This window comes from Prosopis cineraria, unplaced genomic scaffold, assembly GCF_029017545.1.
Source record: "Prosopis cineraria cultivar Desert tree isolate PC_DT_omini unplaced genomic scaffold, ASM2901754v1 PC9, whole genome shotgun sequence".
NCBI classification, from domain to species: domain Eukaryota; kingdom Viridiplantae; phylum Streptophyta; class Magnoliopsida; order Fabales; family Fabaceae; genus Prosopis; species Prosopis cineraria.
In genome coordinates this window covers 15,488,641-15,502,168 of record NW_026555340.1, presented here as the reverse complement: position 1 = coordinate 15,502,168, position 13,528 = coordinate 15,488,641, and the positions used below count along the sequence as shown (strand labels likewise).

At 35.3% G+C, this 13,528-nt stretch overlaps 1 protein-coding gene across 1 annotated transcript; it reads right to left on the bottom strand.

The window, feature by feature from the left end:
• Positions 1 to 15: 15 nt before the first annotated feature.
• Positions 16 to 7,210, bottom strand: LOC129319246 (uncharacterized). Its single transcript, XM_054964245.1, is given in 11 exon segments — positions 16 to 353; positions 1,124 to 1,158; positions 1,161 to 1,173; positions 1,258 to 1,336; positions 2,583 to 2,686; positions 3,074 to 3,155; positions 3,500 to 3,620; positions 3,708 to 3,867; positions 4,428 to 4,489; positions 5,539 to 5,698; positions 6,857 to 7,210. Coding segments are annotated over 11 exon segments (1,224 nt in total). The 5' UTR covers positions 7,181 to 7,210; the 3' UTR covers positions 16 to 269.
• Positions 7,211 to 13,528: the final 6,318 nt, after the last annotated feature.

The following is a 13,528-nucleotide window of genomic DNA, read 5'->3' as shown; positions in this document are numbered from 1 at the left end:
CAATTTACTCGTTAATTTTCAGATCTCATGAGTCATGTGACAACATTTGTACCACCAGAACACAGGACAAAGAACAGAGAAGATTCTATCCTTAAAAGTCCTATAAAGGAGAACAGAGAGATTCACTACTTCCTTGTGTGTTTCTGGATATGGCATAATATGGACGTGGGATACACATAGAGAGGGCCACATTTAAAATCTTTTTTAGTGCAATAATTTGAACTCTTAAACGTAGGATAACTGTGCAAAAACAGTAAGCACCATTAGGATCAGGGAACACGTTCCAATACTCTTTGTAATGCCCTTTTGATACCTTCCTGATCAAGAGACGTTGTCAGATGTATTTCCTGCACCTGCATCCCAACACACAATTAACCATGACCAAACTACTATGAGGGACGATCATCGATCTTCCTAAAAGTTTTTTTAGAAAGAAACGAGAGAGAAATACATGATAGTAGGTTTCATTTTGACAATTGGATCCTAAAACCCATAATTAGGTGTCTATCTCTCTCTTAACTTCAGGTAAAGATACTTTAAAAGATCCAATTTAGTATGAAAAACTGCCTGATAGTGGTTTTGGATGGCGTCATTTAAGGTGTCAAAGTAATTATGGCAAGTACTTGATTTATCACAATTACCCTCCATTTGGAATAGGAGGAAAATAGGGAGAAAGAAAAGCAAAAGAAAAGAACATTTTCCTTCCTTAGCACAAAATTTTTCCTTTAATTTTTCCCCTAAGAGAAAATTAGAGGAAAACAATGGTGGAACTTTCTTTCCTAGTTTTCTCTCCTTCCTATTACAAGGCCCCGGTAACATGTTGGAAATACTAGCAGTCACTGAGTCGAGCGATCACCCTAGAACTTTTCATCCAGATTATTAAAACAACATCAACAATAACAAGTTTTATCCCACCAAATGAGGTCAACTATATGAATTGCATCACACCTTGTATTCTATCATCAACCAAGTTTTTATTAAAATAAAGAGTTATAAATGCGAGAAATTGGAATTGAAACAATCTGTGCTGCTTTCATTTAAAATGCCAAGGAATTCAAAATAGCCAAAAGTTTTGGTCATTTTCATCTGGGAGTATGGGAGTTGGACCTCAAAAGAAAATTACCTGTCTTCCGGCCCGAGCAAGAAGAGTAACCTTTGGTCAGTGGGAGGTGCCTGTGATTAGACACAGAAATTAACAGAAAACAGACATAAACATAAACACCTTGGAGTATTTCCTGAAAGGACTGAGAAATTTACATTAGAAAGCCATAGTTGCAAGTCTTGTGAAACCACCCGTCTTTCAAAACCTTGACGGCTGATTCTGGCATCATCTATCCTGCAACAGCACATCAACACAACCAGTGCTGAATCAAACTATTAGTCAAATGTGATTCTTGCATATAAAAGATAATTGATTATATACAAAAACAACAACAAGCCTTATTCCACTAGGTGAGTTGGCTACTTGGATTGTACAACACTATTGGGTCGGCTATATTGTACAAAAAATACATATATATATATATATACACATACATATGTAAGTAATAAACAGTAATGAAACGTGGTGGAATTACGCCTTAAATTACAGTCTCAAAGCAGCAAAAACAAAGCTGTCTTTTCTCAGGAACCCAAAATAATGAGGTTGAGGAAATGAAAGAGTAAAAGGTTTAATTAAAATAATAATAATACGCAAGGTTCTTATATCTTTTCTTTGCTATCAAATTCCATGGTGAAAAATGATCACCAGACATTTTTCAAATAATAACATGATAACTGCATGATTTTAATATGTGCGGGCAATATATTGTTATTCAATTAAACTATATAATTGTCATGTTATTAGATAAAAATTATACACATGTCATTATAAACTTGATAACAAAAATATCAGGAACAAAACCTAATCTTAATTCTCTGAAAAAATGGGTTTGAATGAGTATAGTTCTCTCCCTAGTTAGATGCCTAAATAACGCAAGAAGAAATCCCCAATAAACTGAAAATAATTTGGGTTAAAATCAGGATTTCAACCTTAAAAAGTAGCAATGGTTACTACGTAATTTCAATGATGGTTCAAGGCAAAAGAAGCAAGGTAAAACAAGAGCTTATACTCTGTTAAACGCCAACAGAAGTCATTACCAGCTTAAACAAAACCAAGTAATTTTATTATGCTGAAACTATCTTGACATTTTCTACACGCGCACACGCATTACAAATCAAGATATTTATTACTCAATCATGTATTTTCACATTGTTGGGCTCACATGATATAAAATGAAAATTTTCTCACAGGTTGGTGACCTACCTTCCATGGAAATGTATAGTTAAATGAATTACAGTTTCAGTAAAAGTCATAGTACATAATTCTAAATCTTCGATCTTCTTTAGAAGCAATAATTGCCAAGTTGTTTTGTTCATTAGGCATTAGCTAAAGTTATTCATTGGTACAGTCAAAATCTATATAATTCATGATTATAAAGTACATAATCATACTTGTTTCTTCCCAGAAAATTAGAGAACAAGAAACATATTATTTCCATTTGAGCCAGAACAACTATCCAAAATAATTAAGGGAAACTAACCCATCTTCCTGGAGTAGCTCTTCAAGTATTGTTTCAAGGCCAGGAAGAGGCTCAATAGCATTGCCAGTGCCATCACTTGAAGAGTCAAGATCATCTGAGCCACTCTGCAATATAGAATGTATTATGGGAGAGATCTTCCTGCTATCTTTTGTTCATTCCAATGAGTAGCTTTAAGCATAAGTGAGAGGATCAAATCTTAACCATCAGATATTGCACTCATCCTCAGGATTAAAACTTAAAAGACCAAGCCACGACCTTAAATAATCTAATAAACTTAGCCATTCATGCAAAACGAAGAGTCAGGATTCTTCCTCTCATTTCAATACATGAGATAAACTATGTGCATCAAGTCTTGCATAAATGGTCAACATAAAAACTAGCTCAGAAGACCATATGGAAAAGTCACATCACTTGGTGTTTCAATGTTAGGATTGGCTTCTCTTGCTCTGACTAGAAATTAGTGCTTTCCCGCCATGAAAATCAATACAAACCTGAGGTATTACTTTATCAAGAGTTTCTAGAAGTGGATCTTCTTCTAACTGTTTTACTGATAGTCTAATCCTTGATTTTTCTCTGCAACAATTTAAATGAAAAAATTAATGCTAAATGGTATTATTCTTAAAGACGCTTGAGTTACACAAATAGAGCAAAATTATGAGAATCTAACATGAAAATGATCACTAAATTAAAGACATAGGAATGTTTTAAATTGAGGGATGCAACACCAATATAGTTAATTACAAAATTTGGGAATGGGGGAACAAAGAAATCTTGTTAGTCAATGATTCAAAGCATGGATATATTCTGTCTAGTAGAATAAAATCAACATGCCCCCCCCCCCAAAAAAAAAAGGGAAAAGAGAAACCAAATCAATAGGAAACCTAAATTCTTTTAAAAAGTCCTGTTGGTAAGCTCACCGATCAACACTAGTGACTTTGACCCTCACTTTATCACCTTCTGTCAAGATGTCTCTCACATCATGAACTAGATCCCACGACACTTCTGAGATGTGCACTAGACCAGTGAGGTGATAAAGACCTGCATCAGCCTGTGATGTCACTTGTAACTTTTCCATTATATAATGAAAAGGGAAACCCAAACTTAAGACATATACATAATACTTACCGTCAGGGAAACGCAAATGAACAAAAGCACCATAGTCCTCAACAGAACCAACCATTGCTTCAAAGATATCCCCAACCCTGACCCGTTCAGAATATCTAGACCAGGCAGCCTCCTTTTCAGAGAAGATCAATTTCCTTTTATCCTCATCTGCTTGAATTACCTAAAATTACAAGGAACTGCAATCATTTGCATATTAAAAACAATCCTCAATTTATATCTCATAAAAAGGGTTGAAAAATCACAATACACATGATGAGATAACATTTGCTGACACCAAACTGATGAGGTAACTAAAAGAAAAGCACAGGAGGGAAGGAAGGCAGCAAAGGCATCATGCTAAGAATTTCATATCCACTGTAGGAGCCTGAAATTCTAGATCGGTCATAATTGCTAAGTCTAATACGGGAGAAAATGCCAATATTTGCTTTCATGTTGAGATAAGGATTTTACCTCATGAAAAAAAACAGAGTCTGTCAGCTGACTAGGATAGCAAAAGATGGGATTGGGAAGAAAGAAGGGAAAAATGTAGCACTTTATTTGCAGTAACAGAAGAGGATTGATAAAATAAAGACTTTAAGGTCTCTAATGCGACCCTGATTTCCAGAATTTATCAGGGATGCCCAATCAAGCGCTAATAATGTTTAATAAATAAATACATTACAGTTATGACAACATAGAACAAAAGGACAAGGAAGTGAAAATTACTAATTAATGAATTACCTTCACCGACATGAGGGAACCAACTAAACCTTTTGCAATGTCCTGGATAGATTTGTGCGGCTCTACAACAAAGGATCAGTAACAAGAAGTCAGAAATATATAATCTTTTGACTTGAGGGGAACTGGGGAAGTATCGAAAACCTATCAATTATCGCAAGATAACAATATATAGATGTTATGATGTTATCCAGGAAAAATGTCTAGTATCAAATTAATATTTGATGAAACTATCATTTCCAGAATTTTGATGTCTAATATAGTTTATTTTGTACTTCCAAAATCTTTAGATACTATCATGACTTCACAAATGTCAATAAATAGCACATAGAAGTAATTGTTACATGGTCCAAAGTAAAACTACCATTAAGATGGGGGGTTAAGGCATTTTAAGTTAGTTATCTTGCTAAGTGAGTGTGAATATCAATAGCATAATAAATCAATTATCTAGTCAGTTATCCTGATAATTGTTTAGGACCATATAAGAGAAAGAGTGTGTGTGGCATCTACTATGGAGAAGATAGTAGAAAATCGTTTAAGATGATTTGAACATGTATAAAAAAAGTCATGGGAGATGGTGGTGAAGAGGGTGGAATAGATTGTCTTGAATCCTATGAAGCAAGTAGAGAAAGACCAAAGAGAACAATCAATAAAGTTGTTGAACAAGATCTTTTGGTTAACAGTATATCCAAATGCTTGGTTGTTGATAGAGCACAATGTTGTTTCTTCTTCTTGTTGTTTATAAAGTTTCTAGAATGTAAGTATTGTACTTTTAAATTGTTATAATTATATTAGTAACATTAAAAGATCTCACTTTCATTGATAATTTCTGACCTACATACTTCCATTCTACTTTAAAATAAGATGTGGGCTGGTACCTTGGAGCTGAAAATCGAAGAGTAAATGATATAAAATTGGACTCTGCTACTGAATCAAGTTACAAAAAGGAACATGGAATTCCCCAAGGAGGATAAAGGAAATGGGGAAAGCAAGGGAACTGATTGCAGGAGAATCAATGGATGATTAAAACAAATTCTTTATAGTTCAATCCATATCTTTATGAAAATGAAAACAAATAGATGTTTATATATAATTAGGATCAAGATATGGGTACCTTTACATGAATGCAATGGGCTTAACTGTGGGAATGGGAGAAACCCCACAAGAGAATAAAAGTGAACTAGCAGTCCTCCACCATTAAAACCTTCAATTCTGCCATCATAGATGAACCCACTCTCTTTATATGTCTTTGCAGCCTTCCAATCAGCAGATGTCTAATTCTTTGAAGAAATTAAGTATTAGAACATATAAGGATTATAACTGACATCAATGCAAAATTAAAGTAATGGTTTGACTTAGCAATTTGTGAGTCACAACTTGAGTGTTTAAGAGAACAACATTTTTATGTTCATTATTTACATGAAATTAGAATGAGAACTTTGTTGGTGGATGATCAGTATGTATATGTGGATGATTGGTAAGTATCTCAGTAAGCATTCTTTAAACCAAGAGATATGCCCTGACCTTGGTGAGCTCCCAAAACCCAACTCATCTAAACTTTTTGTCATAAAAGAATAAAGAAAAGAAAAGGAATTGGAAACACTGTAAATTTACTTATACTTATCTCACAATACTGACATTTTTTTTCAGAATATTGGCTTCCCCATGCAGTACTGCAAGGTAAATTCTAAGGAAGAATTACAATTAGGTCCCAAGTAAGGAAATTAATTATTTCTTCAGCCCATTTACAAGTCAAATTTCTATATTTACATGTTAAACTTCAGTATTTACAAGTGGATGGGATTTGTAAGTAATTAGTTTCCTTATCTAGGATCCATTTGTAATCCTCCCAAAATCTAATTCTTTTAAATTGCAATCTATCCAAATAACGAGCTGGTTGCGTTAAATAAACTATCATGTATCCAACTTAAATCTTGTGAACTATGAAGCTTTTATATTTTAGAACTTAAAATATAAAATAATAATATCATTGAATGCCATTCATATGACTACAACTAAAGTAACCTTCCAAAAGAAAATAAGAAGCAAGTGCTCAAAACAAACTTGCTCAACATTTTCTCCGTATAATTGTTTTTCTCTCATATGCAAATAAAATGTAAACCCAATAAGTCATGGTCTTACCGTTCAAAATTCATAGATGCTTTAATCTCATGCAAGTCTATGAAACCAACGATAATGGAAATTCTGGTTTCTATGTCTGAACTCTTTAAATTAAAAGATACTAGAACAACGATTCGCTTTTAATTCCTCAATTATAGAAACGGCAAAATCTTATGGACCCAATAAAGGTTGTCGAGAGGCATTGCAACTTCAATTTGCCCCACTCAAAATAGCCACTCTCCGAATAACATTCTACGATTAAAATGTTTTCAAAAATTGAGGCAAATGAAAAGGCATAACTGATAACACACCCGAGCTAGGCGAGCGGCGTCCGGTGAGGAAGAGGGGTCGTCATCATGGAGTTGACTCTCAGGATTTTCATCAATCTGTGTATTACCAGAGACGGAGACTTTAGCTGTGTAACACCACCGCCCTCTCACGACGGATAATTTGTGGGCATACTTGGAGAGATTGAATTGATTCGAGAAAGGAAAGGAGATTGAAGGAGAAACGAAGGCATCGGTGGAAGAAGATGAAAGTTGTGAGAAGAAGGAGATCGACGGGAAGGAGCCAAGCGTCGCAGCGAACATTGGCATTGTTGCTCCCAGGTAAAAGAATGAGTGGAAACAGAGCATAGAGCACACTCCCTTCAGTGAAGCATTTGGTGGTTGTTTGGGGATAACGGGCTCCCGATTCGGCCACTACATGTGGATTTGAATATTCCACGTCGACTGAATAAATTAGCCAACAAATTATTTATACCATGCTATTAAAATTCATTAATTTTTTGAAAAAATAATAGAATTCTTGATTTACGAAAAAAAATCTGAAATATGCAAATGATAATGAGATTTCATAAAATGCTATAATTCTTCTGAAGTTTCTAGAGACTTGTTTGTCATGAACAATAAAATTATCAAGCCTGCCAAAGATACTGAGTCTCATATGATAACAAACAGCTCCCAAGCTCCCTTATCATAGTAGACCCAGATGCAAATGATACAAAGGAGTTGGAATACCAAGTGTTTGATTAATGCTAAAGGCAAATACAAAGTAGTAAAGATTACAATGCTAAAATGAAACTGAAAGTTATTTAAGAAATTTAAGAACTACAAGTCTAAAAGATTACAGTGTTTGAAAGGTGTTTTTGTTCAGTCTCGTTCTCTGTGACTTTCTCCTCCTTTTATAATGGTTTAGCTAAGACGGTTGCTCCCACGAAATCTAGAACTCATTCGCGAAATATCAGGGATTCAATATGCACGATCCGTGAGATTTATGGCATGGTCTTTCTATTCGTAATGCATTCCATTTGTTAACAACTAGCCTATGTCTCCAAGATATTCCAAGATAGTGGGTATGACTTTGTGAGATTCAAGGTCCATTGAGGTTATGGTTTTGTGTATCGCAACGGTTTAAACCATGGCTCTAAGCTTTAAGGGATTCAAAGACCCATGATTATCTGATCAAGTTATTCCATTATAATTTGGACTCGCCCTGTTGTTAATTGCTTATTTGGTCTAGCTCTTCAGTTATTCAGCTTATTTTATTTTATAGCCATTGTAAACAATGTTTCAATTTTATTCCAAACAATGCCCCCACATGCTAGTTGTAATATCATCCTCCTTTTATCCCACAATTACCAAGTTGTAATTAGGAAAATGAGACGATAATAATTATCAAAAATAGAATCCTTATTGGTTAACAAAATGGAGAATCCAAAATTATAAATCTAAAGTCAAATCAAGTCTTACAAAGAGGCAAATCAAAGTTCGCAAATATGCAGAAGCAAGAGATTATCACATAAGTGAGTGTATTGGTGTAGAAATCTGAAAAAGAAAAATTTTTAAAAATTTTTAAGGTGTGCACCGCAGCTTGTTGAACATGCACCGCAACGTGTTCACCTCTGTGACATGTGCCGTGGCTCGTGACGCCATGCGTTGCGGTGTAAATGCACGAATTTTGATAGTGAATTCTGTTGTTAATTTGAAAGCTTTAGGGCCAACTTCCAACGCACCCCAAATCTCCGTCCGACGTCCGAATGACATGAACTAGTAGTCTATAGAAAGCTCTTTCTAGACTCTAACTAAAGGCATTAGTCTTAGGCTCAAATTATTTTTAAAATAGAAATTGGACATCCTTTTCAAAACTTATACTAATACGACAAATTTCACAAACTCGAATGTTCAAAACATATACCAAGGACCATAAGTCACCAACAACACTATAACCACATACATGTCATCAAAATCAACTCGTGCAATGCACCATAACACAAGGAATATTTTTAGATCAAATTTTCACTACTCAACCCCTTAACTCAAAATCATAGAAAGGGGGATTTTACCACCATTTTCATCAAGATTTCCCAAATTATCACATAATATTCACTACCCTCATTTGCATTAGTATTTTGACCCTATCATCATAACACATAATAATCAACTCTCTCCCTAAAGCCCAAAATACCATTACAATTTACATTTCACTTAATACAAGTAAGTAACAAAAAGAGAAATCCTAGTTAGCAATCGAAATTGTCATACTTATAAATTATCCAAAATAAAGAGGCCTATTACAAATAGATCGTGATCCTAAGCCTCGAGTTGTTTTCCTCTATCTTCACTTCTTGAGCTATTCTCTAAAATATTGAAGATAATGGGGTGAGTACAACTACTCAGTAACTAAGGTCCGACCAGCCCATACCAATGCATAACAATTAGTTTAAGTGCAAGTAGTAGTAAATATTATTACTTTAACCCATGAGAAACATTTGAAATAAGAATTCACAACTTAGCTCAGATAATGGCATTCACTTGGAAAAACAATGCTTTTAGCGTCTTTCATATAAATAAAATTGCTCACACAATTTATTGACAAGCCTAATAGCAAAAATTATTACTCAACTCAACATATCCACATTATGGACTCAATATAAAAAATAAGTGCCTTTTCTCAATATATGTATGATCACACCTATCTTATATCCTCTTCATTCATCTGACACGAAACCATGGGCTATAACTCAATGGGATAGTCTATGTTTTTTGACTTCCCTAGCCTAAACACTCGTGAGGAAATTACCTAGCCAAGGTGTACCCATCTCACTTATGGATCACAGTTTCTCCCATTTCTCTCACCATGGGGTGTCATACACCCTAAACTAGCTTCCTCATTAACTCGGTAGATAGCTAGCTAGGTTCAAGTCCTCCGTTGAACCAGTGGGACAGTCCCTCATTAAACAAGTAGGACAATATGGATAAAATCAATCTAGGTAATCCATCACATGGATGGGGTTTTACCATGTGGATTTATCATCTACTCCGCTTTCTAAGCAAACTCACGCCTTTCTAGATCATGTAATGGACATTCATGTGATAATTCACACATATAGGATTCATAGAACTTCACATTATCACCTTTCATTGAACTTTATTATTACACATTTTATGGAACTTTAAAACCAAACAAGTCGTGGAACTCCTACTTCACAATCATTGTACCTCACATTTTCAAAATTATTGAACTTCCTTATTTTCATTGTACCTTAAACTCTTAAAATCATTAAGCTTCCCTACTTTCAAACATCATTGAACTCCTTCCAAACAAAGATTCATGTTGCTTCTCAATTTATAGAAATCATTGCACTCCTAATGAACATTAATACGAAAATCCACTACTATTATTCTTAAGCGAAATTTTACATCATAAGGCATAAAACTCACAAATTTGATATAGTGGATTTCTTCACAAATTAAGCCACACTTTCATTTCTTTTATTTTATACATCCCAATGATAACTCATAAATCAATAAACTAATAGTCACACACAAGTATAAGATAGAATTCCCCCGGTTACCTCAAACTTTTGAAAGGTTAAAGGTTTCACCCCTCAACTATTCGCTCCTGAAGCTTCCAAGAAGCTTGAATAGTGCTAATGGTAATTACACTACAAGCATTTACCATGCAAAATATCAATACCCATTTTGAGCTATTTTTTACTAGCATTTCATCATTTCTTAATACTTAAGATTTACTCTGAACTCATGTAGAAGTACCCATCAGGTTTTTTAGCTTCCTATTACTCTCATTTATGACATTGAGCTCTTAAATGGGCATTAATGAAGCCACATTATTCCCAACCACTAAATTTATGGAAATTTTGGACACTTAATGTCCTCCAACCATCAATCATCATAAAACCATAAATATTAAGTTTACTTAGCTCAATCTGCCCTTATTAACTCTATTTAAATCAATGGGTTCAAGCCCATAACTTTTAGGGACCAAAAATCACCATTAGCAATCAAACCCTAACTTCTACCATTAAGAGAATGGAAGAAGAGAGGAAGATTTAAGTAAGGCAGCTTACCTTGGGTGATTATGAGCTCCAAATTACTCTTAATAGTCAGTTTCTTTAAGCCCTAGCTCAGCTTTTTCGCCACTCTCATTCTCTTTTGTTTCCTCTTCTTTTGCACTTCAAATTCGCGACTTAATATTGTAAAATTCTGACCATGTACCGCGGTGGATGCACAATGCGCCACGGCGCATGGCACAGAGAGCTTCTTCTAGGTGTGTTGTCATGCATGCGCTGCAGCGGACTAACCCTATACCGCGGTGTATGGCACAGAATCACTCCCTTTAAAAGTTCTTCCTCTTCTATTCTCAGGTGACCTGATTTTCCTTTAAACCCACATTTAGTATTGAAATAGAGATCAAACACGTCCGTTAGGCCTCTCTGACCACACACGTCAAAGATTCACTTTACTAATCTATTTAAGCTTAATTAATCTAGATTTAAAATTGAGGATGTTACACTAGTGGCTAGTAATTATAAGCCACATGGAATGTTTGAAAGAGGACTAAAATGTTGTTTCATTTCTTTGCGTCTTCTTGATAATATAAATTTTTACTTCCTCTCTCTTCCCAGTCCTTCTTGTTTTCTCTGCCATTCCTTAACCATTAAGCTTCTGCTCCTTGTTCCTTCTGCTTTTTTGTTCAACAATTGCTTCTTCCTTTACTACTACTGCTTCTAATGCTTCCCTATCCATTGTTCCTGCCGTCACCTTGCCTAACTCTCTAGCCATGATTCAAAATCCCGTTAGCCCTTTAGCAGGACTTATTACATTAAATATACCATCTTGAACTTGCATTTTCTTGGTTTAAGTTCTTAGTCTAATGTTTCTTCTTTATTTTCCTCAAGAAGTCTCATTGTTCCATCCATGCGCCAGTTTCTAGTAAGATCCTTTCCTTTGGTTAGATTCTTACATTTTTTTAGGGATAAATATTGATCACATTTTGCTTTGTTTCGTTGGCACTTCTCCTTGAAGCTTTTGTTTGTCTAACCAGAGTGATGTAAGGTATTTATTTATAGCTCCAAACCTATTAGATGTGGCAAGTCCCACCCAGCCGAATCTATGGCCCTTAACCTCAATTTGTGACCTCATACTGGCCCAAATGGCATTACCCTTTACTAAATCTTCTTGTCGAAAACTCGATAACTGGCCTCAGTCTCCTCATGCCTAAGCCAACTGGGTCAAACACTTGAAGCCAACCTATGAATTGTAATGAAAGGAGATGGGTCTTTATGACCTAATCCAACTCTCACAAGTTGATGTTGATGTCCCCATTAGTTTGTTAACGGTCCTTTTGAGCTTCTGGGCTCCTAGTTGCAATGCCTTTTTCGTGTTAAGCCCCATGGCTATCATACTTTCAAATGTATTCATGTTCTTAGGGTGTTCGATTACTAGGGAGGAGAATTTCTTTGCTAACCGAAAAGCATAAATCCTATGTTATCTTGTCTACTGAGCTTAAGTCTAAGATTAAGGGTGCTAGTTCTTAGACTAAGATCATGGAGCTATTTTTAGAGAAGTTTGTCAATGAGATCGTGACCCCTATGGAGCATTTAGTTTTTATCTAGATTCTGTTGAGTCAATAGATCCTGGCCCTAGGGGGAGGAAAGCCCATAAAATTTCATGTGAGGGTCGCTTAATCCTTTCTCTGCGACAATTACTTAGACCTGGGTACCATGTTTCTTTATCGTCTTTACAATGGTATGAGGGAGTCCTTGCATAAAAAGCCCTTCAACAATTTTTGTAAGCCTATCTAGCTTTTGAAGCTATGGACCACAGCTTACTTTCCCTAGCTTTATCGAGAATCTTTTCCCTAACACCCAAGCATCTCTCATCCTTTCACCTACTTGTTAAGCATACACCTACTAGATAAGAAGAAGAATTTCTTTGAATTCTTTTTTCAGCAAAATTGGTCCTTGTAGTGGATACAAAAAGCCTTTAATGTTTCAGACCATTGTCTTCCCACCTGGTATAGGTTTATAGTAGACATAAAAAACAAACCTACTTCTTTACTAAAGGATGAGATCTTCCTCTCGGCTACCACACCTAGGAAGATGTGGCTTCCTTTTACTTGTTATTCCTCCAAAATCTTAAACATTTTTATGGAGTCTTATCATTGTCAATTAGTAGCAGGCTAGTTTGGACTTAGCCATTGTATTCCCTACGGTCTGTCTCCTTAAGTCCATATGGAGTTGCTAAACAAAGAAGCTATTACCCAGGTGGCTATTCCATATACCATCCAGATACAATGCAAGGTAACAATACTGGATTGAGATGCTGACCTTTGCTTCAATAAGTTGTGGCCTCATTAGTTTAGGTGCATTATGAAGACTCATAAAAGTAAGTGTTGTTTTACTATCTACGTATTCTTTCCTTTGCATTGCTTGTACGTTCTAACATGTTTCTTGCTTTTGTAGACTGGGATTAGGCATAATCTCTTATGTTGGTATCCTTCTTGAGGGGCAACATTGATGCTCTTGTTACTTTTGAGACCGAGATAGTCCTTTCACTGATCGTGGTTAGAGAAATTGAACAAGATGATGAGGCCTTCTCGCGTGTCTTAGTCCCAAAGAAACCAAAGCTCAAGAAAAGCCAATATTTGAGCAAGGTAAGCAGCAAAATTTTAACACTACT